The following is a 25,409-nucleotide window of genomic DNA, read 5'->3' on the forward strand; positions in this document are numbered from 1 at the left end:
ATCTTTCTTCAATGCTATATTATTAATTTGGCTAGAAAGAGTCTTTGGAATATTACTTGAAGCAATGTTTGACTGTGGCATGATTGATTGCATTCTGCATCTTTTGCGCTATAGAGCTTACTGGAAAGTGACGTAGAGAGCACCGCTTCTTCTCCCCGGGGAGCAAAACGGTCTAGGACAAGGCGATCATCTGATGAGGAGGGAGGGACGCTCTGCGAGGTAAACTTTCAAGACAGTTTTTGCTTTCTTTAGAAATGGCGTTCAGTCATTATTCCTAAATGATTAATGCAAAAGCAAAAATGCATATTATTGCTTGAAGTTGTGGTGACGTTACAGGTGCTATGTGGCTTTAGGGTCACGCTGCAACGGTTCCTGCATACGCAGTGGAATGCAACCCTTGCAGGAAAAGCTTAGTCTGGAATAAACAGGAGTACTGAAAAAAAGCACTGACAATGGAAACGATTGGCTCTTCTTCGGATAATGTTTGTTTTTTGATTATTTTTTGAGAGCAGTGCAGGAGAATTTCTGATTATTTTTTGAGAGCAGTGCAGGAGAATTGCTTTCTGTGCTTGGCTTTGGAGGAGAAAGTGATTTTGATAAAAGCATAAGGTATTTGTGGTGACTGCACGCACTGTCAAATCGGTCGAAGGAGTATGTGCAGTGTGATAAGAGCTGAGTATCAGCAGGCAAGAATGAGAAAGTGACTGTGAGAACTGACCACTGACAATGCAATTGGAGAAAGAACAATAATATGTTGATAATTCCACGTTCTACTCACCGTGGATTTATTTTGGGGAGCGTGCCACAATTACTAGTGTTCAGGTTTATCAGCTTTAGTAATGTTTAGACTGATACTCAAATCTTCCCAATGTCTCCTTTCCTGCAAGAATAATAAATTTATTTGTACTGTCTGAAAATCAAAGTCAGTGTAATATGAAGAATCCGTTTCCTTCTGTGAAGCATTTCTCCCATTTTGGTTGTACTAGACCCTCGTCAAGCAGAAAGAGACTTATTCTGCCCTTGGAAATTTATGTTCTAAATAAAACCTTTTAACACGAAGGCCTTTTTAACTAGATGGAGAAGGTTACTGCACCCGTTCTTAGGCACATCAGTGCTGAAGTAGTTCCCATGGGACCTCCACCACCTCCTAAACCAAAGCAAAACAAAGACAGCACGTTCATGGAGAAGCTGCATGCAGTGGATGAAGAATTGGCTTCAAGCCCAGTATGCATGGATTCTTACCAGGTACTGGTTTGGGGGATGCTGCGATAGTTTTAGTTTGAGTAAAATTTGTTAGAAAGGAGGTAGCTTTCTGGTGTTCTCTGCTATTACTTCTGCTGCGTTCTGCCCTCCTTTTATAACTTATTACTTAAAGTTGAATCTCCATGGTGTGTAGAGCGCTAGCTCTGTGAGAGAACAGAGGTAGCTGTTAGTGATGTATACTTAGAGTTTCTTGCATCGCAAGTACACTTTCTGTTTACGCTCATAAGTCTCTCGCTGCCATTGTGTTGACTGTTAAAAGTAATTCTCTGACACTTGCATAACTAATAAAGATGGCTTTCCTTTTGAAAGATATCCCGTCGGCTTAGTTGTGTTTTGCAGGCAGCTATACTGCTAACACCTGAGGAAGCAGCTTGGTTGTAAAGAGAACCACTGTTTCATGTTAGTAATGAGAAGAATGTGACTGATCTGTGTTACTGTGCAAGGGTGAGGAGTCGTGAAGATACAGTCCTGTGCTGCTGCTCAAGATTAATTTCAGATAGTGAAGAGGGCAAAGAGTAAAACGTACGTGAAAGAATCAAATATTGCAAGTGGAGATTGCTTCCTCGCTATCAGATAAGAGTTTAGCGTGAGATAAATGAATGGTAACATATTTATGAATAACAACAGCTAAATCGTGAGATTAATGAAAGTTTGGCTTGCTTGGACTACTGAAGTATGTGATTCTTTGTGGCAGGAATCTAATATTTTTCGTTTTGGACTTTTTTGGCTGTGCTGAAAACCCGCTGTCAGAGAAACTGAGAAAAGCAGAGATGTTGTAATTGCAGTGTGCTTTTCCTTCCCTTTCCAGTCTCTGGAAGACAGCCTCATTGCCTTCCGAACCCGATCTAAGAGACCGCTGAAGGATGTCCCTCTTGGTCAGCTGGAGGCTGAGCTCCGCGCCCCAGATATCACGCCTGATATGTATGACCCCAACACTGCAGATGACGAAGAATGGAAAAGGTGGCTTGGGGGTCTCATGAACGATGATGTGGAGAATGAAGGTATGTGACAGGTGTTTTGTTGTTGTACACCGGAATTGGGGATTACATTGAAAGCCTGGAGCTTTTTCTTTCTATTTATACATGATGGTCTCAGCTGCAGCCATGATCTTGTTTAGTAATATGTTTTGCATGCGGGTTTTTAAACTTCAGGTGTCTCGCTCGTAAATATTTACTAGCCAGTACACACAGTAACTGGCGACCGTGAACGAAAGTTACATGTTTCAGCCCTTAGTCCATCGTGGTGTGTCACGAAGCTGGGAGCATCGATATACCTGAATCTATCTGAGTGTATTTTGTCCTTTGAGAAGAAACAAGAACAAGCTTTGGGACTTGACTTCCTTTTGTCCCGAATTTACTGGTTGCTTACAGTTGTGAAAATTGAATATATAACACAAATTGAAATACTACTTCACTCTTTCTAAATTCAGATGAAACTTGGATCGCAGAGAATAAATCCAGCTTTTCTAAATGGGAATGGCTACAAATAAGGGTGCGAGTAGCTCAGTTTGAAAAGAGGATGGGCTTGATACTGCTTCCATAAAAAGGAACACGCGGTTAATTTCGAGCAGTAGTCCTAGCCCTCTTCGTGCCAGGTCAGGCAGTAAACAAAGTGCTTCTGCTCCCGGCATCTGTGTGCTCTTGGGGCAGGGTAATGACGTTTCAAAACATGCTTCTTGTTAGATGAAGCGGATGATGATGATGACCCTGAGTACAACTTCCTGGAAGATCTGGATGAACCAGATACAGAAGACTTCAGAAACGATCGTGCTGTGAGAATTACCAGTAAGTCCTTTGGGAATCTCACCTCCTTCCTTGTTAGGATTAGTAATTCATTTGGAAAAGTGTTTTGTTGCAAAGGTTTTGCAGTGTAGGGTAACTAAAAAAAAATCTGCATACTTACTTGAACAGCTTTTCTGTGCACAGCTGGCTTTCTGGGAATACGTGAGAGGATCTAGCCAGAGCTGCTGTGCTACCAGGTGCACCTTTACTCCATACCAAAGACTGAAGAGTAGCGCTGATGTGACAGTACAGTCTGTCTTAAAGCTTCAGCCGATTCAGAATTGAATGCTTGCCTTATGACTCGAGTGTAATTAAATTTTCTCCAAGTTCTTGCAATCTTTGAGCTAGTTTTGTAAACATATCACTTTTCATCTTCTCAATCAAGCACACTTGGTTTAGGTCTTACTACCAGTTAACATAGTTTTGAATTTAATTCTGAAAACTAGTTTTTATATGATACTTTTGAATCAGAACAGTCTCAGCTGAAGTTTTTTGGGGCCTAGCATTAAAAGGATGTAATAACCAGGTGCCTTTCCTTCTTGGTCCTCTCTTTGCAAGCGGAGGGTTTCCCTTTTGCAAGAGAGGTTCCTTAAATGACCTGATGATATGACAGGATTGCCAGGTGCTTCTTGGAAAAGGAGTCTTCATACTTCTTTTTAATTTTGCAGAAAAGGAAGTGAATGAACTGATGGAGGAGCTGTTTGAGACAGTAAGTGATCAATTGGCTATAGCACTAAAGAATAGATCTTTCTCAGGTCTGACATGAAATCTCTAAAGCCGTGAAGGGGTGGTCTCTGTAGGATGCTTAGTGCCGACTATGCGCAAAGGACCCTGCCATAAAAGTGTAATTTTTAGCCTTGGGAAAGAAGGTATATAGGAGCTTCCTTAAATCCATGCAGAGGTGAATGTCGATGCTAAGAGGATCATCGTGAGCTTTGTTAGCTAAAGACAGGTGGTGGTGAATGTACTGCTTGGGCTTTCTGTTCCCGACTGTCGCTACACGTTTACTCTCAGTTTCAGGACGAGATGGGTTTCTCGAACATGGAAGATGAAGGTCCAGAAGATGAAGATAACGTTACAGAGTCACGGCCAAATTTTAATACACCACAGGCACTTAGGTAGGATCATTTGGTTATGGTCGTAAAATTAAAAAATAACCACTAATCTGTTGTGATAAAAAGTCTGTGGTTACTTGCAGCTGTGCTGTGCCAGCCGCCAGAGAGGTACGGCCTTTTCAGCACAGGCCACTGTTTTGGGGAGCTCTGAGCCGTTTTTATTTGTGAGATTGAACCCTTCCCTTGCCCCTGTGTTCTTTTTTACGGATTGTGATGCATCTGAAGAAGATGGTGACAACGTTGAAAATGTAACTCTTCAGAAGGAAACAGCAAGAACGCCTGCCCTGACAGATTGCTGCTGGCTGTTCTGTATCGTGGCTGAAAACAGCCGAGGCCTTTCAGAATGGTGAACTGTCCCAACAAGCCAGCGTCTCCGGGGGGGAGATTCTCTTCCTGCTTCTTTAATCTCCATGCTGTATATACTGTCCCTCTGTATTTAAATTGTGTTTATTTCTCAAGTTCACCCATATATATCTCCTGTTTATTAGCCTAATTCTTCTGAAAAAATTGCTTTACTACCTGCTAAGTCACTTACTTCAGCTATTAAGCTAACTAGCTCTCTTAATTCTTGTCTTTTATTGTCAAGGGGAGGGGCAAAATTCACTTAACCGCGCTTACGTTTTTTTGATGGCAAGAAACGCTTGGGGAGCTGGTTTGACCAACTGTGTCACTTTATCTTTTAAGTAAATAGCTTGGATGTAATGTCCTTCTCTAAGGAAAAAGACTGCATAAGGTAGCCAAGGCTATCTGAAACGACTGTGAAGTTTGGAAATTGGCTTTTGATGAGTCTTGGTATGGATTATACTTGAAACAGCGCCTTGAAGAGGAAAGGGTCTAAAGCGTTTCTTTATGTGTAATAATACCGCTCCGTTTAACGAATTACAGAAATGGGCTAAAGGTGAGCTGCGGTTTGAATGGTGTCTCCTTGTTTATGGGGCAGATCAGATCAAGATGAAGCTGTATCTGTTTGGGAAAGGAGCTAAAACGAAGGCTGGAGTTTCTCGATGCTCTCCCTGGGATGAGCAGTACCAGAGGGGAGCGCAGCAATTCTTAAACCAGCTACAGACTGAAAGCAGGGAAACTTTATGCACTCTCTTATTATTTGTACGTATTTGTCTTTGATAATGGTGAGATGCATTCATTTTTCTTTGGTTCTCCCAATTGTTTCTTCCCCAGTTCTATGCGTATACAGGCTTCTTAAAGTTGTTTTGTGGCAAAATATACATTTGCTAGGCTTATTGTTATTTTTGTGATAGAAGCATTGCGGAACAACTGTACTTGTGACTGACTTCAGGCCTGTTACAGAAGTGAAGCTGATGACTAGCAGAAATCAGAATATTAACTGGTGTAGCTAAAATAAATAAAAATCTATCATAGAACAGGGGATAGTTGAAGCTGGTTTTGAAAGGACGGTAGTGTGTACGTCCTCTTTTCTGCTACAGGAGTGGCTCTTGCTGTAGTATCAGCAGGAGTCTAGTAGAGTACTCTGCATAAAGCTAAGTAATACGCTTGTGTTTGAAGTAACAGCATTTGAGTCAGCGTGTGATCTTTCTGGAGACCCTTGTGGTAAAATGTCACCCGTAATACCTTGGGTTCAGACCTTGCCTGATGATACAAGTTAAATAGGATTGGCTCTAACGTGTTCTAGATTATTTTAGATCCTGAGTGCTGTTGGGATTGTCTGAGCACTTGAGTGGAACACACACACGGGGTGTGATTGGGAACGGTGGACAAGACTAACTTCTGTGCTGGTTTTGGCTGGCGTAGAGTTAATTTTCTTCACGGAAGCCAGTATGGGGCTGCGTTTTGGATTTGTGCTGAAAACAGTGTTGGTACCACGGGGGTGTGTTAGTTATTGCTGAGCAGCGCTTGCACAGAGTCGCGGCCGTTCTGCTCCTCATCCCGCCTGCCAGCGGGGGCTGGGGGGGGGGCAGCCGCGACAGCCGGCCCCAGCTGACCGAAGGGGTGTTCCGGAGCGCAGGGAGGGATACTCAGCACATAGAGCTGGGGGAAGGCTTGGAGGGATGGCGTTTGTCTTCAAGTCGCCGTTACGTGTGAGGGAGCCTGGCTTTCCTGGGGATGGCTGAACGCCTGCCTGCCCGTGGGGAGCAGGGAATGAATTCCTTGTTTGGCTTCGCTTGTGCACACAGCTTCTGCTTCACTTGCTGAACTGTCCGTATCTCAACCCGCGACTTTTCTCACTTTGACTCTAACGATTCTGTCCCCCGTCCCGCTGTGGGGGAGCGAGCGGGCAGCTGCGTGGTGCTTAGTTGCCGGCTGGAGTTAAACCAGGACACCGTCCTTGGAATAAACCATTGAAACGCGGTATCCCAGGACTAAACAGTGCTGTGGTAGATGAAAGGATTTATGTATACGTCAACTGTTCTATTTATGTATAAATAACTGCTTTTTCAAGTTAAGGTATGCTGTCAGAGTGTTGAGTAGCGCAGAGATGATAGTTGTTAAACTGTGCATCCCAGGTACAGCGTAAAATATTCTAAATAGATGTGAACGGTTATTAAACCATATGCTTGTTACATTTCGGTCTGCCTGATCTCAAACAGATTTGAAGAACCTCTGGCCAATTTACTGAATGAGCAACACCGGACGGTGAAGGAACAGCTTGAGCAGTTGAGAATGAAAAAGTCCTCAATCAAGCCACCGCAAGAGATAGAAAAATCAAAACCTCAAAATGAGAAGCCTCTCCAGAGCCTTGTTCTGGACAGTATGCAAAGAAAGAGGCTCCAGCAGCAAATGCAGCAGGTAATAAAATGTCTGATCTGACCCAGTGAATATGTGCCGTATACTGCGGGGGGCAGGGAAGCCAATGGTACAGCAAGCACTTTGCCACGCTTCCTTGAAGAAATTAATTCAAAAAGCTACATTTGAAGTTGGAGCTTTAATAGGTGATAAATATTTACATGCCTGATTCCACACTGAAAGACAATTTGAATTGAATGTGCAAAGTAGAGCTTGTTTCTTGGCATCTGTATTGCTCTCATGTGAGGTAGCTGCCTTGGCTGTGTTTGAATTCTGAATGTAATCGGTCAAAATCCTCTGTTTTCACCAACTTCTTTATTACTTTCTAAGAATATTATTCTTGATGTAGCTTGGATTCTTTTTTTCCTCCTCCCGCCGTGCAAAACTGTAGAAATTCAGTTTAAAAGCTGTCAGCAGCAGAGATGAGAAGCTGTACGTAGAGAATTTTTTTTCCATATCCATACAAAGTTCAAGAGGACTTCTTTGCAAAACTTGAGACTTGCACAGAAACAAAGAATGGTGGGGGTTGGAAGGGCCCTCTGGAGATCATCCTGTCCCACCCCCGGCCAGAGCAGGGTCACCCAGAGCAGGCGGCACAGGAACGCCTCCAGGCAGGTTTGGGATGTCTCCAGAGACGGAGACTCCCCCACCTCTCTGGGCAGCCTGTGCCAGGGCTCTGCCACCCTCACAGCAAAGAAGTTCCTCCTCGTGTTTAGGTGGAACTTCCCATGGTCAAGTTTGTGCCCGTTACCTCTTGTCCTGTCACCAGGCACCACTGGAAGGAGCCTGGCCCCATCCTCCTGACACCCCCCCTTTAAGTATTTATAAGCGTTGATAAGGTCCCCCCTCAGCCGTCTTTTTTCCAGACTGAAGAGACCCAAATCCCTCAGCCTTTCTTCATCAGAGAGGTGTTCCAGTCCCCTCAGCATCTTGGTAGCCCTTTGCTGTCCCCTCTCCAGCAGTTCCCCATCCTTCTTGACCCGGGGAGCCCAGAACTGGACCCAGCACTCCAGGTGCGGCCTCCCCAGGGCAGAGCGGAGGGGGAGGATGACCTCCCTCCACCTGCTGGCCACGCTCTTCTTCATGCCCCCCAGGATGCCATTGGCCTCCTTTGCCACAAGGACCAAATCTGTGTAACAAACTTCCTGCCAGTGAATATTAAAGTTTCTCCTCAGTTTTCTGTTGCTTAAAAGGTTTTTTGAAGTCAGAATGTGATTTTTGGGGTGTGCAGGAGATATTTCTTGTGCCTCTATACATATGCTTTCCAGTTTCTTGGATGTCTGATGCACTGAAAAAACCCATTTGTCTAATTTTTATTCTTCAAGCACGTTCAGCTTCTGACTCAAATCCATCTTCTTGCAAGTTCCAACCCTGCTTTAAGTTCAGAGGCCAGTACTACCAGGATGTTTTTGGTAAGGATGCATCTAAAATCAGAGCTACATGAATTTTAATGATTGCTTGTTACTGGAAATATTTAGAGAGCTTAATTTATTTAACCGGTCCCATTAAATTGAGAGAGACTACCACTCAATAAGGGAATGATTCTGTTAGTCTGCTGTGAACGTGCTCGGTACTTAGAGAAATAATTCACGTTGTGTCGACTAATAACAGTGCTTTGAATTGGCATGTCTTTGATTATTTTTTTTTATTGTTTTTTTGGAAATACTGAAAACAAAGTTCAAAAAAATACGGCTTTTGTAATTAGTGAACGTTCTGTGACCTTGAAAGGTTCTGGGAAGTGGGGGAATTTAAAAAAAAAAAAAAAGTCCTCGTGATTGTTCCTAGATTTGTAATACTCAAAAGCTGTAACACATAAATCTTTGGTGCTTGTCACTTCACTAGCTTTTGGGTTTTGCATTATGGCATTAGATGGGTTTGTTCTTTACCTTCCATTCGAAGGAAGGTAAATGCCCTTGTATCTTTTTCTGTGCTTGACTTTGCAGAGCGAGCTCGGTAACTTTGCTCGAAGCTCTACACTCCTTCGTCAGTCGTTCAATCCGAAGTTTCAAACGATGTTCCAGCCGTGTAACTTGAAGGGAGCGCTGCAGCTCATCGAAGATTTTCATGCCCAAGTCCAAGTTGACTGGAGCCCGCGCAAAGCCGTGAAGAAGAGCGGTACGCATTTGAAGGGACGAGAGGTGGGAGAGCATTGACAGTGGGAGGGATTTCACGCTGTGAGACATGGTTTGGAAGGCATTTTTAATTTTTTTTAATCTTGTGAGGTGGTTTAAGATAAAACTATCCGCTTAATTCGCTACCTTTTTGCTTCTTAAACTTGCAACACTGTGAAGCATGTTATATGAGCTATTGACTTTCGTTTGACATCATAATGCTGCCGTTTATTGTTCTGCAGATGACGCTTGGAGCTGCAAAAGTCCGTCAGGAAACTATGCAACTGGAAATAATTGTTCCAAATGTGTTGGTTTACACACATCAAGGAAATACTCCCTTTATTGGAGCATTTTATTTAAAAAAAAGCTCCAAACTGTTGGTTTCAAATATTTGGTTTGTGATTACTATTTTTTTTCTGCTACCTAGAGAGTGAACTCACTTGAAATAAACAAACTTTTTAAAGGTGCTTTTTCATTATAGAGCAAAACAGAAGAAAAGATGGAAGAGGAAAGTAATTTTACCTTTTGCTGTTGTACACTTAAGGGCAAAAATATGCAAATTCTGAAATCCAGGGAGAAAGTCTCTCTCTTCTTGCAGTGAAGTTTAGTGAAGTGACTAAAAAGTCACTTGTGACAAACATTATTTGTCCATGTGTCTGTCTGTCCTTATCTGTTAATTCTTTTCACAGCTAATGAATTTCCATGTTTGCCAAAGCAAGTGGCATGGATTTTGGCAACAAGGAGAGTCTTCATGTATCCAGAGTTGCTGCCAATATGTTCCTTGAAAGCAAACCCTCCCCGGGACAAGATTATCTTCACCAAGGCAGAGGACAAGTAGGTGCTTGGAGTTATTCAGTAAAATGCATACAAATGAGACTCCTTTGTTCAGGAGGATTTCTAGGATGCAAACTTTGGGGATATCTGCGTATTGTGTGACAGCACACCCAAATAGCAATCTGCTGTACTGTCTAAAAGACTTCTTTTTTTTTTTTTTCTTTTCCTCCCCTCCTTCCTTCTTTCTTCAGTTTATTAGCTTTAGGTTTGAAACATTTTGAAGGGACAGAGTTCCCAAAGCCTTTGATCAGCAAGTATCTCTTGCCAACAAAAACTGCCCACCAGCTTACGGTACGAATCAAGAATCTGAATATGAATCGAGCCCCTGATAATATCATCAGAGTAAGTGATGCATTCAGATCGTGGTTTGGTAATTTTCAGATTTGTGTGTCTGGTTGGTGTTTATTATGTAAGAAATGTGCTCTTTGTTCCAAGGACCTTTTTCTGTGCGTGCTGACTGTTCACGGGCAGAGTGATCAACTTCACTCATAAGAGAGAAGTAGCGAAATATTCTAAAACAGCGATTTAACAAAGTTAGTAGTGAACAGGACAGTGTTGTGCAAGATTCGATGCCAGGGTACACTTGATAATTTACTGCTCCGAGGCCAGGGTCGGACAGGCTGTCGGGAGACCCTCCTGTTGAGTCCTGAGGCTCAGAAAGGACCCCCTGGCTTTCTGAAGTCCTCCTCAGGGAGGAGTCTGGGTGCAGCTGGATCCAGTCCCGGTCCCAGACTTGGTCAGTGGTTTATGTCTAAAGGATTATCCACGCGCAATCGACCCTTTATATCACCTAGCTAAGACTTCAAAGTTTAGCATGCTGTTAGCCACTTACCGAGAATCTGTTGGGGCAAGGAATGTCTCAGCCTCGAGGAGCAGAACCTTAAGCGAGCGTCCCAACTCACGGGGAGATCCTGGCGTGCAGCCGCTGCCGTGCAGGAGAGCTCCGGGGGCTCCTGGGCTGTCCGCTATTCACAGAGTAGGAGAATTGACCTGCGGTCATATTCCCATGGGAATGAAATGTCTGGGTCCCCACTCCAGACAGTGTTTTGACTGTTGCCAGCCATCCCCCAAAGTCCAGGTGCAACTCATCACACCTCCCGCTGATGGTTATGGCTTGAGCAGGAGCGGCGGGGGAGGGAAGAAGGGGAGAGCACACTGCCACACCGACACTTTCTTAAAAGAAAATGTCATCCTTGTATTAGCAACGAGGATTTCGTCAAAAAAAGACCTTATCCCCTCTGTACTTTGTAAGTACTTATATTGCTATTTTGACTCTTTAAAGCCCAGCACGTGCAACTGTGGCTTCAGGAACAAATTCGTACAAATAAACTTTGAGTCTTGAGGCTAAAACAAAAGTGCTGTCTCCAGTCAGGCTGAAGGTCCAGCTGGCCAAATACCCTGTCCCATGAGCCAGTGGCCACTGCTGAGGAGAGAAGAAGAACCAGAAATATTTAAAGCAAGTGTGCCTGCATGTCTGCTAGAATGTCGTGATTTCTACTGAGAGAAACCGAGGTGGCAGTGAGCTCCTGTTCAGCCTTTATTATTCTTTTTTTAATGTTTCTGAGGGTAGTACCTTATTACAGTAGTAGTGATGAGAATGACTTTATTCACACAAACACTGTCACAGAGCACAGTTCTTATCCTACATCCCAGCAGTTATTAGTCAGGTGATCTGACCACAGTCATCTTGTCTTGCATTCTGTCCTGTCTCCACATAGTACTATAAAAAGACAAAACAGTTGCCCGTTCTGTTCAAGTGCTGCGAGGAAATCCAGCCTAATGAGTGGAAGCCGCCTGTGGAGAGAGAAGAACATCGCCTGCCATTTTGGCTAAAGGTGGGTTCTGCTGTTCTTCATCAGTGTAGCGTTTGTTGTTGGTTGATTTCTTTTGGGGCTTTCCCCCTCTCTCCCGCTTTCCCCCCCTCTCTCCCGCTTTCCCCCCCTCTCTCCCGCTTTCCCCCCCTCTCTCCCGCTTTCCCCCCCTCTCTCCCGCTTTCCCCCCCTCTCTCCCGCTTTCCCCCCCTCTCTCCCGCTTTCCCCCCCTCTCTCCCGCTTTCCCCCCCTCTCTCCCGCTTTCCCCCCCTCTCTCCCGCTTTCCCCCCCTCTCTCCCGCTTTCCCCCCCTCTCTCCCGCTTTCCCCCCTCTCTCCCGCTTTCCCCCCCTCTCTCCCGCTTTCCCCCCCTCTCTCCCGCTTTCCCCCCCTCTCTCCCGCTTTCCCCCCCTCTCTCCCGCTTTCCCCCCCTCTCTCCCGCTTTCCCCCCCTCTCTCCCGCTTTCCCCCCCTCTCTCCCGCTTTCCCCCCCTCTCTCCCGCTTTCCCCCCCTCTCTCCCGCTTTCCCCCCCTCTCTCCCGCTTTCCCCCCCTCTCTCCCGCTTTCCCCCCCTCTCTCCCGCTTTCCCCCCCTCTCTCCCGCTTTCCCCCCCTCTCTCCCGCTTTCCCCCCCTCTCTCCCGCTTTCCCCCCCTCTCTCCCGCTTTCCCCCCCTCTCTCCCGCTTTCCCCCCCTCTCTCCCGCTTTCCCCCCCTCTCTCCCGCTTTCCCCCCCTCTCTCCCGCTTTCCCCCCCTCTCTCCCGCTTTCCCCCCCTCTCTCCCGCTTTCCCCCCCTCTCTCCCGCTTTCCCCCCCTCTCTCCCGCTTTCCCCCCCTCTCTCCCGCTTTCCCCCCCTCTCTCCCGCTTTCCCCCCCTCTCTCCCGCTTTCCCCCCCTCTCTCCCGCTTTCCCCCCCTCTCTCCCGCTTTCCCCCCCTCTCTCCCGCTTTCCCCCCCTCTCTCCCGCTTTCCCCCCCTCTCTCCCGCTTTCCCCCCCTCTCTCCCGCTTTCCCCCCCTCTCTCCCGCTTTCCCCCCCTCTCTCCCGCTTTCCCCCCCTCTCTCCCGCTTTCCCCCCCTCTCTCCCGCTTTCCCCCCCTCTCTCCCGCTTTCCCCCCCTCTCTCCCGCTTTCCCCCCCTCTCTCCCGCTTTCCCCCCCTCTCTCCCGCTTTCCCCCCCTCTCTCCCGCTTTCCCCCCCTCTCTCCCGCTTTCCCCCCCTCTCTCCCGCTTTCCCCCCCTCTCTCCCGCTTTCCCCCCCTCTCTCCCGCTTTCCCCCCCTCTCTCCCGCTTTCCCCCCCTCTCTCCCGCTTTCCCCCCCTCTCTCCCGCTTTCCCCCCCTCTCTCCCGCTTTCCCCCCCTCTCTCCCGCTTTCCCCCCCTCTCTCCCGCTTTCCCCCCCTCTCTCCCGCTTTCCCCCCCTCTCTCCCGCTTTCCCCCCCTCTCTCCCGCTTTCCCCCCCTCTCTCCCGCTTTCCCCCCCTCTCTCCCGCTTTCCCCCCCTCTCTCCCGCTTTCCCCCCCTCTCTCCCGCTTTCCCCCCCTCTCTCCCGCTTTCCCCCCCTCTCTCCCGCTTTCCCCCCCTCTCTCCCGCTTTCCCCCCCTCTCTCCCGCTTTCCCCCCCTCTCTCCCGCTTTCCCCCCCTCTCTCCCGCTTTCCCCCCCTCTCTCCCGCTTTCCCCCCCTCTCTCCCGCTTTCCCCCCCTCTCTCCCGCTTTCCCCCCCTCTCTCCCGCTTTCCCCCCCTCTCTCCCGCTTTCCCCCCCTCTCTCCCGCTTTCCCCCCCTCTCTCCCGCTTTCCCCCCCTCTCTCCCGCTTTCCCCCCCTCTCTCCCGCTTTCCCCCCCTCTCTCCCGCTTTCCCCCCCTCTCTCCCGCTTTCCCCCCCCTCTCTCCCGCTTTCCCCCCCTCTCTCCCGCTTTCCCCCCCTCTCTCCCGCTTTCCCCCCCTCTCTCCCGCTTTCTTTACGGCCTAGGTCCAGAGCGAGTTCTTTGCTCAGCCTGCAGCTCTGAAGTCAAAAGGCAGTCTGATTGTATTGCGTGGAAGCCCTCGTTACCCTGTGCCCAGCTAGTAAATGTAGCAAGAGCAGTAGTGTTCAGCAACCCGAAGTATTGCGCACTACTCTGTGCGTGTCTGCCCAGTACATGATGGACGTCATCGTGGACACACAGTGTTTGTTGTCACATCCCTGTTTTGCTCTGTGGGTGTATTTCTAATTTCTCTGGCTTGATGTGTTGATTTTGTTACTCAGTGGTGTTAATTTGTTCACCGATGTAGTCTGGCCCTTGCCGTATGCTTAGCAGTGTTGCCATTTTTCCCACTGTCGTACAGCCATGAGAGAGGGCGCGTTCTTCCCCCTTAAAACCTCACCTTCTAAGAAGAAAGAAGAAATCTGGGGGCTCAGGGTGGGTTTTGTTAAGGTTATCGTCACCCGGAGTGTGGTTGTTATTTTTGTTACACCCAAACGTCTCGTGCTTTGTAAGGATTCTTTCTCTGAGACTCTTTGCACAAGGAATACGAAGTTGGAGGTGTAGTGACCACGCTTGTGAGTCAGTCGGGGAGGACTGCGCCTGAGAAAAGAATTAGACTCAGATGCCATAAAATCCAGTTTTCTTAATCGCCCATTATATTTTGTTGCTGTTACAATGACGATTGCTTCCCGCAAAATCCTGTATTTACTAAAGGAACCTTTATAAAGTGATTCGGTTCTGTTGTTTCTTTCAGGCTCTCAGGTTCTTTTGAAGGCTTTGGAGTAAAACTCGTGAATATAAAGTAATATACAGTAGCATAAAGTAACTTCAGACCGCCTTACTTCCAGAAGCAAGTTGCTGTCTGTCGCCTTCTGTGGTGCTGTTTGAAGGTGGTCAGAGGGGAACAGCCTGTGGCCCGGACTAACACACTGTTGTTCCCTTTAGGCCAGCCTGCCCTCCATTCAGGGGGAACTGAAGCAATTGGCAGAAGATGCCAGGGAGATGCCAGGTTCACCTGATGCAGAATCTGTCTTTTTGGGGACAGGAAAGGAAACTTCAGACACAGGATGTGATGAAAAATACCCTCTGCTCATGCCAAAGGGACTAGTCCTGACCTTGAAGCCCCTTGCCAATCGGTTCTCCCGGAGAGCGTGGAGGAGGCAGAGGTCCTCAGCTCTGAAGCCTGTCCTCATTCGACCGAGTCCTTGTCTGCAGCCCGGTTCCAACACTATTAACATCCAGAAAACGGTGAAGTTGTCCCAGTCAGAAGCTCCTCCCAGCAAAGTCATGGTTCAGATTCCTCGGCTAATCCAGCCAGCTACAGTTACGCAGACGGTGTCAGGAGTGCAGCCTTTGAGTGTCCCAGCAGTGGTAGGAAGTGGGGATGGCTTGGAATTTCAGAACGTGCTGTCCCCATCGTATTCAGACTCCAGACAAGCTTTCTCAGCTGCTGTACCACCAGCTCTGGTGTCCTCCAATCCAGTAACTTTTCAGCCAAAACTGATGTTGCCAGCTTTGGCCGGAGCAAAAATACGCAAACCTTGTGTTCGAAAGGGATACCAAAAGAAAAAAGGGGCAAAATCTGCCCCGTTGATAAAGACTTCACCTTTGATTCAGCCATCTCCTGTCATCCTTACTGTACCTGCCACCACAGTGAAAGTGGTTAATATAGGCAATGGCTGCAATATGATTCAGCCCATAAACACAGCAGTTGGTAGAGGCGCTCAGGCTATTCCAGTTACGACCTTATTAGTAAATCCATCCACTTTCCCGTGTCCCTTAAATCAGCCTCTAGTGACTTCTTCCATCCCTTCGTTGTTAGTCTCTCCTAACCCTGTTGGTCTTTCTGCATCGTCTGTTGGTGAAAATGAAGATCAGCTGAATCTGGTTCCTTCCTGCCCCGCTGGAAACAACAAAAATACCCATCCCATGGTGGAGCCCAAGGTTGAACCCCCAGAGCTGTATGTTTCGTGCTCCGCTGTCTCCCCCAAGGAGGAGTGTAGCACAAATCCTGCCACTTCGAGTACCAGCAGCCAGGAAAAGGTAAATAAGGGTGACCGCTGTAGCTGGACAGTGGTAGAAGGAGGTGAGAACGCTTCAGAGCCGTTGTCTGTGGACCTTCTGCCTCATTTAGAAGCTCCAGACGAAACAGTGAAAATTGAGCCTGAAGATTCAAGTGATGCTAGCAAGGAAGTAAATCCAGTACAGAAGAGGGATCTCTTATGTGCTGAAGTGAAGGAGGAATTCATGCTGGATCTTGGCCAGGAGCTGAACATGGAGGCTGCGTGTTCATGTTCAAATGACCTGAAAGAAATTAAAAAGGAGCACACTTTGTGTGATGAGAAGGGAGAAGAAGAACGAGGGGCTTCGCAGTCGCCTCCCCAGGGTGAACAGCAGACAGATGCAGGTGGTGTTGCTGGACCACAGCTAAGCAGCGAGTCTCCAAAGAATCTTTCGTACCCAGCAGACGTTGAGGCGGAATTTAGCAGTCCGCTAGGGAGACCGGAGGATTCCTCCAGTATAGACGGCCAGTCTGTTGGGACACCAGCTGGCCCTGAAGCTGGAGGAGAGAGAGAAGGACAAGAAGAGGAGGAGGAAGATGACTTTGATGATTTTACACAAGATGAGGATGAAGAAATGTCATCAGCCTCAGAAGAATCTATTCTTTCCGTGCCCGAACTTCAGGTAAAAGCAAACAAAACTGTAAAAAAAGCTCGTTAATGACAAATGTCGATGTCCTGAAACATCCTAATGGAGTCAGGGCAAACCACAATTTGAATCCAGTTGGGAAGATGGACTGTTAACTACGTAATAGCATGGTGCTGGGCTGTTTTATTGAGAAATTGGGCACCGCGTTTTTCTGAGGAGATTTTAAGTCCAAACTAAAGGAATATCTTGCAAATATGCAGATTGAAATTTTGCTGAGTTGTAAGGACTTTCTCAGCTGAGGCTGAGAAAATAATAGTAGCACTTAATAAGCTACTTAATAAAACAATAAGCGACTTTAATAAGTAGCACTTAATAAGCTACTTATTATTAATAAAATAATAAGCTACTTTAATAAGAAGCACTTTACATGAAAATTATTTTCCCGCTCACACTTCCAGCAAGCCTGTAAGAACTAAGATGGTCATTGAGGAATCCCGTATAATTTAAGGCTTTTGTAAGTGGCAGATTCTAAAACTTAATTTTGCGCGTGATACAAAAATAGGCAGTTAAGGTTGTTGTTGAGTTTTGTCCGTTCGGTAGAATCCTTTAGTTGGTCAGGTGTTGATCTGTGAAACTGGCCGTTAGAATTTTGATGGAGTGAGATCGTTGCTGAATGACGTTAAAACAAACCCTGAAAGAAAGCGATGTGACGGTTTTGTTGTTGTTGCTTTCTAAGGAGACAATGGAAAAACTTACTTGGCTCGCAACAGAGAGACGTTTAAGCCAAGAAGGAGATTCGGAAGAAGAGAATTCCCAGGAAGAGAACTCTGAGCCGGAGGAGGAGGAGGAGGAGGAAGGGGAAGGGATGGAGAGTTTACAGAAAGATGATGAAATATGTGGCGATACATCAGAGGAACCTAAATCTGCCTTCCCGTCGACAATGGCAGCCCCGCAGGTGGAAGCCCACAGAACGCCAGCAGGTAAGTTCTGTGCGTTTCTTCTGACACAGGGCACGGGGAAACAGAGCCGCTCTCTGCCTTAAAACCAAAGTGGGGAAACCGTGTCTGGGTTTACTTTCACTTAGCGTACTGAGCTCAGTGATGCTTCCCATCTGGGAATTAAATTTTGCCACACAGTCACAATTCTGTGAAAACATTTCTTCGCACAGAAGGCCTTGTGCATGTGAACCAAGTGTCCTTTGTAATGCAGTTATGCTTCAACAATTTGCAGACATAAGATTTGTGATTTGCATCAGCTAATACCCAGTACCCGTATACGAATGATACGAAATAGTCAAAGCTTTGCTACATTGAATTTTGTGTTATAAGGTCACATTGGGGAAAAATAAGTGAAACAAAATAATACCTTAACAGAATCTAGCAAGCGGTAGACGAATTTGAACCATGGACCTCACACCGTTAGGCCAACAGACTCGTAATCTAAAGACATAAAAATCGTGATGTCGTGCATCTTAGTACGCTATTTCTTTCCCTATTATGTGGCAGCAGTTACTTATCGGTGATGTTAACTCTATTCATGTAAATAATAAGCTAAAAGAATAATTTGCAAGTGTTACAGCCGGCTCTGATCCTCGTATTTTATCTCTGTTCACCCACTATGTTTTTTTTGGTCCCTGGTACGCAGGAGGCGGATCTGTTAGTTCTTGGTGGATTCTGGCTGGGTAACAGTCAGGATGGGTTTGTTGCTGTATCAAGATTTTTTTCCTGTCAGACTCTATAATAAACAGCTAATTTAAAATACGTTAGCCAGCCTGACTAATGAAAAACATGCTGCTCGTACGCGTCCAGGAGAGCGTAAACAGTTAACTCATCGCTAACTCTGAAACCCTGCTTTTCTGTTGCGATATCGATCTTGAAGAGCAGGTGTCTGCCGGGCGAGGGAATGTCTGAAACGTACCTGCACAACTTGCTTTGTGCTTCCCCGCAGGAGAAAGTATGAAAGCCCCTGGGAAGAGCAGGAGCTCCCACAGAACCAGAAATAAGAGGGGCCGGGCTCGCGCTAGCAAAGATACATCTAAGCTGCTCCTCTTGTATGACGAAGACATCCTGGAGAGAGATCCCCTGCGGGAGCAGAAGGATCTGGCATTCGCACAGGCCTATCTAAGCAGGGTAAGCCGGGCCAGCGCGTAACCCGCAGACAGGAACGCTGGACACTGAGTCCTCCAACGTGGGTCGTACCGGAGCACCGTAATGGCCACTTCCAACTGGGTGTGCCGGGTCTGGTCAGGAGGGGGCTGTCTCTTCATAGCACCCCATGGCGCGGTCCTTCGCTTATTAAACCGCCTTTATCTTCAGCTGGGAGTTCTCTTGCTTCGGCTCTTCCTCTCCCCTCCCCTGTCCCGCGCAGGGAAGGGGGGAGCGTGAGTGGCTGTCGGGGGATGCAGGGCTGCCGGCTGCAGTCAGAGCATGGCACGGGGTCTCTTCGTTTCAGAGCTTCGTAGCCTTGGATTTGGTTCCCTTCTCTCTTGTGCGCAGTTCAAACTTATCTTTAAGGGTTGACCCAACCAAACACAGTGTAAATTCTGAGGAGCCAGACGTCAAAGATTACTAAATTAACTTTTTTCCTTCCTGGACGTTACGTAGTTCTGTAAAGGCCTCTTGCTTTTTCCAGGTGCGTGAAGCCTTGCAGCATGTTCCTGGAAAGTATGAAGACTTTCTTCGCGTTATCTATGAGTTTGAGATCAGCACGGACAAGCGAACGGCTGTGGATCTCTATTCCACTTTGCAGAAACTGTTGCACGACTGGCCACAATTGCTCACAGATTTTGCTGCCTTTCTTTTGCCAGAACAAGCTTTGGAGTGTGGACTGGTAGGTACGGTGAAAGGAGGAGACCAAACTTTAAGCAGGCAGTGTGAACGCTTGCGAAAGGATAAGGAATTCTTCCTAAGGCAAGAAAGGTAAACAGCTGGCAAATCATTTGCTTACCTTGCTGTTTCATTAATCAGAACCGACGAGCGTAGTGTGTAAGTCTCATACTAAGTATTACTGTGGAGAATCCGCCTTTCCCAGTTACATCGCAGAACCAGACTGCAGAGACAACGTGCGGCAAGCGGAATGGCTCCTTTGCCTCACAAATCAGCCTTCCGCTTTGTAATGTAGACGTTTTCGCCTGTTGCATTCTTTCTGGATTTTGCCTATTTTATGTGCGCGTGGTCGAAGCAAAACTTTGTAGCTCACGTGAGTATCGATTGTACAAAGTCTTGTCTCTGTTCCTCCACCTCTTCCCAGTTTTGCAATGGGTGTCAAAACAAGTGGGAAGCAAACAGCAAGACAGGCAGTTTATAGCTCGCTTAAGCCAAGTAGAGGTGCTGGGAAGCCTATTCTTGAACATGAGGGGTGAATCTCTTTCTTTTGGTCAGTTTGAAGAGCAGCAAGCGTTCGAAAAAAGCCGGAAGTTCCTCAGGCAGCTGGAGATTTGTTTTGCTGAAAATCCTGCCCACCACCAAAAGATCATCAAAGTTCTGCAGAGCTGTGCAGACTGCCTCCCCCAGGAGATCGCCGAGGTAATCGCGCGTCCGGGTACCTCCGTTCTCCCAAACCCCGCGCGTGGCATTCGCTGCCCTGCTTCACCGCGCCCGCGTGCTGCGCTCTGAGACCCTGAGAGTTTATCGAGTGGATCTCCCTCTGGGGGGCACAGTACAGAACCGAAGCTGCCTCTTCAAGAGGCTTCGCCATGAACTGGCCTGTGTGTCTCCTCTCTCCTACCTCCGCCTTGCTTTTATCCCCTTGCAGGTGTTAAATTTTACCTTGGTGCCTCCTACAGAGTCTGCCTAGAATTTTGGAGGGATATTTCTACGCTAATTTGATAGCTGGATGTAGAATGATCTCAAAATATTGATGAAGTAGTACCAACGCAAGCATAAACTGTCATGTCAGAGCTCTGATAAGCCTTGATGTTCTACTTGCTTTGAGAAATCCTTCTGAGAAGAATGTGGTGATACGGAATGAAACATCGATTTTCTCGGGATTTCTCTCTTCCAGCTGAAGACCCAAATGTGGCAGCTGTTGAAAGGACACGACCACTTGCAGGACGAATTCTCCATTTTCTTTGACCACTTAAGGCCCTCAGCCAGCCGCATGGGAGACTTTGAGGAGATCAACTGGACAGAAGAGAAGGAATATGAGGTGGAGCAATCTTTCTGGCAAGACCAGAAAAGATAAAAGCAGATACTTGACTGAAACTGGGGCTGTGTTTCCAGAGAGGAGGCAGCAGGGTGGGATGGGTTTGGTGGACTGCAGCAAATTTTTCAAACATTTTTTACAGCGTTTATGTCTCTTCTAACATAGTTGAACCTGTCACGTCCTGGAGCTGAGCTCGATATTCAGAAGCTCATGGGGAAAAGGAAGCTTGGTCTGCTGAAGAGCTGTCATAATAGAGCAGGTTTTCCGTGTTTGTTGTTTTTTTCGTAGTTTGATGGGTTTGAAGAGGTGTCTTTGCCGGATGTAGAAGAAGATGATGAACCACCCAAGATGCATGCAGCCTCAAAAAATAAGAAGCGGAAAGAGATCGGAGGCCAGAATAATGACAAGGTGGGCCTGGGGTATCTCACTAGTCCACGTATCCGGACTCCGAGCAAATGCATGCCCAGGAGGATAAATGTGTCTTACCGAGAGACATGACAACGGTCTAAAAAGATATGAAGAAAGGGGATTGAACTGTTTCCGTTGTGCTTCACGTATTAGCAGCATAATCGCTTTAGTTCTCTCCAGGTGTGCGCAGAGTGCCACTCAGCCCTTCCTGGCTCCCTCTGGGGTTAACCTTCCCCTGACTGTCATCTCTGTGTACCACGCGCATTTGTCAGCTGGAGTATGTCTGTTTCCAGGAGGTCGAGTGGGTAGATGGGATGAAGGAATGTTCATGTTCCTGCCATGAAGGGAGTAGCGATCTCAAGCTAAAGAAAAGCAAAAGGAGGACCTGCAGCCATTGTAGTAGTAAGGTTAGTTGATAGGCCAAGTCACTGGAGCGGTGAGTGGAAAGTAGAGTCCTGCCGAGAGTCCCCCGTTGCGATGATCTGTCCAGCCTCGGGCCTCGTGTCTCCAAAATCACGCGTTGAGGAAGAAAGTAAATCAAAAGATGACGAGTAGCGTCCCCCCTCTTTGGAGCTCTGACTGCACGACCTGGCCTTACCCTGTCTCCTGCTCACTTTCTACCGCCCCTCCCTCCTGTGCTAAACAGTCTTAGTTTTGGTGTTAAGAATAAGGATTTTGTAGTGGAAGATGCTTGGGAGGCCGCTATGTGAAAAGAACCGTGCCTGTTCGTAATAATAAAAAAGATTCAGCTTTCTCAGTGCAAACGTACTGTCAAATTGAAGCCTTTGCTAGGGGCAAGGAATACTTTGGAAGCAAAAGCCGGAGTGGTAGGTTTGGATTGATACACCACCCCTCTAACTGTATGCCTATATATTGATTTACAGGTGTGTGAAAACAAATTTTATAAACATAAAGATTCTCAAGAGCTGACGGCAAGCCTTGTTCAACACGAATCAAGTCCTCAGCCCGAAGGGAAGGATTCTGGAACGTCTAAGGAGCCTGCAGAAGAAAGCCCGGAGAACAGAGATGAGGGCGAGGATGTCCAGAGCAGAGCAAAAACCGTGTCAAGGAAAGTGGACTCTCTGGCTGCAGGTGTGTGGAGGTCTTGTGTACAGCCAGGTCTGTCATTCATCTCCAGACGGTTCACACGAATGAAAATGGGTGTAGGACTTTGTAATGTGAATTTACTGAGATAACGAAAACTTCTAATAACCTTTTTTCATTTTTTTTCCTTGTCTTCATCCGCTCTGGGTGGATATGCTCACATAATCCAGAGCGTTCCTTTCAAAAAAAAAAAAAAAGCTTTCCTGACTAGAGAAATATTCTCCCTTTTTCAGCCTGATTGGGCCATTTCGGCTTCTCTTGCTAACGTGCTAATCCCATTTCAGCACTTCCCAGTCCCTGACGCTGGGTTTTTTTCAGCTTTCGCTTTAGCACAGCAGTTCAAAATCACCATCTCTCTAGTCCTCTCTTAAATGACCTCCGTCATGTTACTTCTTTTTTCCTCCAGCCTGGTACAGACAAGGGAAAACGCGATTAATGCAGGATAAACACCCTGAAAGAGATCTCGTCTGTCTTTCAGCAGCTACGTCTGCCCGTGCTGCTGTTGGAGACAAGCACAGGTCAAACGCGGTGGGCTCAGCGTAATGCAGCCCCACGTCTGGTTTGAAGTGGTTTTGTAAATCGGGCGCCGAGAGCAGCAACGTGTGTTTCGCTTGAGAATTTTTGGTCTGGGCTGCACACTTAAGCTTTTTCACGTGTTCGTCGCTTCTTCACACAGCAGCTGGCCGTAGTAATCTACGGTGGTGAAGAAAACTGACGGCAGAGTGCCGCCTTTGAATTACAGGATGGGTAAGCTGCAGATAGAACTACAAAGCCGCTCCCAAACTGTGTTCTCATTTACAGCGTTATGGCCTAGAAAAATAATAATCTCTTAAAAAGTAAGTGAGTAAAGCCTCTGGAAGTTTTTCTTAGTAACAGCTAGTCTGAACTTCTTTGGGTTTCCTTTCAGGATCTCACCTGGAAAGGAAGATTGTCTCCGGCAGACACGCACCTTGTGAAAAAGCTGCGCTGCCTGGTAACCGGGTTCAGGAGGCAGGCGCGGGGGCTGCTGTGGACGCTGCAAAGGACGGCGACTCCTCTGTCGCTGCCCCCAGGGGCACGCAGCCACAGAAACCTGCTCTAAAACTACCTCAAGAAACCAAAGACTGTCCCTGCGCTGTGGGAAGAGAGAGTGAGGGGCTAAGCCAGCGCCGAGGAAACGCAGAAGCTCCCCTTGGGCTGAGCAGGGATCTGCTGCTGTCCTCTCCTGCCGCTGCAGGAGAAGATTTAATGGCACCCAGTTCCTCTTCTGGGAAGGGTCTATGTCAGACTAAAGGGCCTTATTTGGATTCATCAGATAAGCTTGCTGTCTTTGGTCATGCTTCAAAATCGGGTGTGAAAGAATCTGAGGGACCACCTTTGCCTCTGGAAGACAAACCTGAAGCAAAGCAGGGCTGGGTAGCAGCGGGTAGAGCCCCCCCGCTGGGCAAGAGCTGCAGCTCCCAGGCCCCTGGTGACTGCAGTTTGGAAACACACGATACGGGCGGCGCTGGAAGTTTTCCAGAGAGCAGACTGAAGTCAAATGCAAACAACCGCTTCCAGGTGCATCAGCACCCTGAGCAGCTGGAATATAGAGTGGTGGCCACATCGCTGGGGCAAAAGGAGGAGGAGCAGCAACAGCAGCGAGTCACGGAAGCAACGGTGTGCGCTAAGAACAGCAAAGTCAGCTCAACTGGGGAGAAGGTTGTCCTCTGGACCAGGTACAGCTGCCTCAACTGCATCTTTGTGTCTTCAGTTTGGCTTCAGCTTTCATATCACAGCGTACCCTTTCGTTTTCACTTCGTGCTCCCGTTCTCTTACGGCTTCTGCCCCGTCCCTTTGAGCATTCCCGCCTTGTGTTTCCTCCAGCCCCAGTCCAGCAGAGCTGCCTTCTTGGTCCTATGACAAATGCTGTCGCTTTGTGGCAGTGTAATTACTGTAGTATTTCAGGCTGGGAAAGAATTTCTTTTCTCCTTCAGAAAGCTTAGAAACGGGCTAAATGGAGCTCCACTTAGAGCGATGCCCTGGGACGGGTGGTGGCAGCACAGAGGAACGAGCCTGCTGGCCCTCTGCCACTGTCACCCTGCCCCGGGAACAGGCCTCGAGCTTCTGGGGGTTGCCGTGTGTCAGCACTTGGCTTTGGCTGCTTTTTAACTGTTTTACTGTTCCCCAGGGAGGCTGACAGAGTCATCCTCACCACCTGCCAGGAGAAGGGAGCCCAGCTGGAAACCTTCCACGCCATCTCCCAGAAACTGGGCAACAAGACTGCCGGCGAGGTGAGGGCTGGGCGTGGGGACGCCTGAATCGGCGACGGTGAATGGGGAAAGGGGGAGGTTTGCTGTCAGCGTGGTCTCCTAAACTTACCTTTAATTTGATGTTCCATCAGAGAAAAATAACCCCAGTTGCAAATGGAGGGGAAAAAAAAAAAACAAACCAAAACAAACCTTGATCCGTTCCATCGGAGCCAAAAAATAGTGACTGCTGTGGGCCTTTTTACAGTGTCACCATTGGCATTTTAACCTTGTATTTGGTACCAGAACTGTTTCAGTGGCTGCCACTTGGGTCTTCAGCCTTCTCCAGTACGCAAGGAATCTGCTGGGGTTTGTTTCTTAACTTTGCCCCGCATCGCTGCCTAGGAATCTTCCCAAACTGCCCGGTTTTTACCTGCCAGTCAGTAGGAAGTAACTGTTCTTCCGGGGAAAAGTGAACAACCCGGTGCTCTTCTGTTTCTCTGTCAGTTTATGACTGAATCTTGCACAAAATGTCACTGTGTTGGGGTTTTTTTTTAATCAAAAGCACAAACCCCTGAACTCAGTAGTAGGAAACTTCCCTTTTGTGCCCCCTTTTAGGTCACTCATCATCTTGGATTTCCCTTGTTCTTCAGGTATCCCACAGGTTCAGAGAACTGATGAGGCTGTTTCACACGTCCTGTGACGGGAGCTCCGAAGATGAGGAGGATGCCACCAGCACCAGTAACACAGACCAGCTCTCCGACAAAGACCTTCTGCTTTCTGAGGAGGAGCCCGACGACTGAGGCTTTACCGGCTCCGGAAGCTCCTGACGGCGGCCGGAGCCTTGTTTGCCGCTTTGCTGCTAGCGGGGTGCTGTGGATGAATGTTTGCACAGGTACTTCAAACAGCACCTTTTTTTTTTTTCTTTTTTTTGTTCACTTTCCTGCTACACTTCTGAAAAGCTGCGCTTCTCGGTCTGTATCAAACTAAAGGAAGGAAGAAGGGGGTGAGGGAGGTGACACCCTCTGGAACCTCCATGGGGAGCGGCAGCAGTGAAAGAAGAGAAGCGATGCCCGCGGACACCGACCTCGCTCCCTGGCGCCGACTGGGCCGCCAGCCCTCGACAAGAACCTGTAAATACTGTACCATAAGATGTCTGGTTTCATGGGGAACACACACATGATTTTTTTCTTTTTTGTAAGTTTTTCCCTTGTGTTGATTGTACGTGGGGAAAGTTATGATAAGAATTCTGTATTTATTGTGTGGTCTCA

The 25,409-nt window shown here is 47.6% G+C and overlaps 1 protein-coding gene and 1 long non-coding RNA gene across 12 annotated transcripts in view; one reads left to right on the top strand and one right to left on the bottom strand.

The window, feature by feature from the left end:
* LOC134525850 (GON-4-like protein) overlaps positions 1 to 25,409 on the top strand; it is a 34,583-nt gene that overhangs the window by 6,958 nt on the left and 2,216 nt on the right. For 2 of the 11 annotated variants that reach the window (XM_063357120.1, XM_063357121.1), the window contains exons 8-31: positions 115 to 219; positions 1,075 to 1,245; positions 2,072 to 2,264; positions 2,946 to 3,047; positions 3,713 to 3,753; positions 4,059 to 4,162; positions 6,724 to 6,922; positions 8,245 to 8,331; positions 8,863 to 9,034; positions 9,720 to 9,864; positions 10,056 to 10,206; positions 11,583 to 11,699; positions 14,573 to 16,312; positions 17,013 to 17,256; positions 18,224 to 18,405; positions 18,908 to 19,105; positions 19,657 to 19,800; positions 20,279 to 20,422; positions 20,708 to 20,827; positions 21,121 to 21,234; positions 21,712 to 21,919; positions 22,839 to 23,628; positions 24,081 to 24,183; positions 24,792 to 25,033. In XM_063357120.1, coding sequence (XP_063213190.1) covers positions 115 to 219; positions 1,075 to 1,245; positions 2,072 to 2,264; positions 2,946 to 3,047; positions 3,713 to 3,753; positions 4,059 to 4,162; positions 6,724 to 6,922; positions 8,245 to 8,331; positions 8,863 to 9,034; positions 9,720 to 9,864; positions 10,056 to 10,206; positions 11,583 to 11,699; positions 14,573 to 16,312; positions 17,013 to 17,256; positions 18,224 to 18,405; positions 18,908 to 19,105; positions 19,657 to 19,800; positions 20,279 to 20,422; positions 20,708 to 20,827; positions 21,121 to 21,234; positions 21,712 to 21,919; positions 22,839 to 23,628; positions 24,081 to 24,183; positions 24,792 to 24,941 — 5,724 coding nt within the window. In that variant the 3' untranslated portion in view covers positions 24,942 to 25,033. Of the gene's footprint in view, positions 1 to 114; positions 220 to 1,074; positions 1,246 to 2,071; positions 2,265 to 2,945; positions 3,048 to 3,712; positions 3,754 to 4,058; positions 4,163 to 6,723; positions 6,923 to 8,244; positions 8,332 to 8,862; positions 9,035 to 9,719; positions 9,865 to 10,055; positions 10,207 to 11,582; positions 11,700 to 14,572; positions 16,313 to 17,012; positions 17,257 to 18,223; positions 18,406 to 18,907; positions 19,106 to 19,242; positions 19,626 to 19,656; positions 19,801 to 20,278; positions 20,423 to 20,707; positions 20,828 to 20,997; positions 21,235 to 21,711; positions 21,920 to 22,337; positions 22,679 to 22,838; positions 23,629 to 24,080; positions 24,184 to 24,791; positions 25,336 to 25,409 lie in introns of those variants that run through there. The other 9 variants (XM_063357118.1, XM_063357119.1, XM_063357122.1 and 6 more) reach the window with 9 other exon arrangements.
* LOC134525855 (uncharacterized) lies at positions 8,862 to 11,760 on the bottom strand. The gene is made up of 2 exons (XR_010073863.1): positions 10,697 to 11,760; positions 8,862 to 9,091 (listed from the first exon to the last, which is right to left on the bottom strand). It is a non-coding gene; the product is annotated as an uncharacterized LOC134525855 (long non-coding RNA).

Source organism: Chroicocephalus ridibundus, chromosome 21 (assembly GCF_963924245.1).
Source record: "Chroicocephalus ridibundus chromosome 21, bChrRid1.1, whole genome shotgun sequence".
Taxonomy (NCBI): Eukaryota; Metazoa; Chordata; class Aves; order Charadriiformes; family Laridae; genus Chroicocephalus; species Chroicocephalus ridibundus.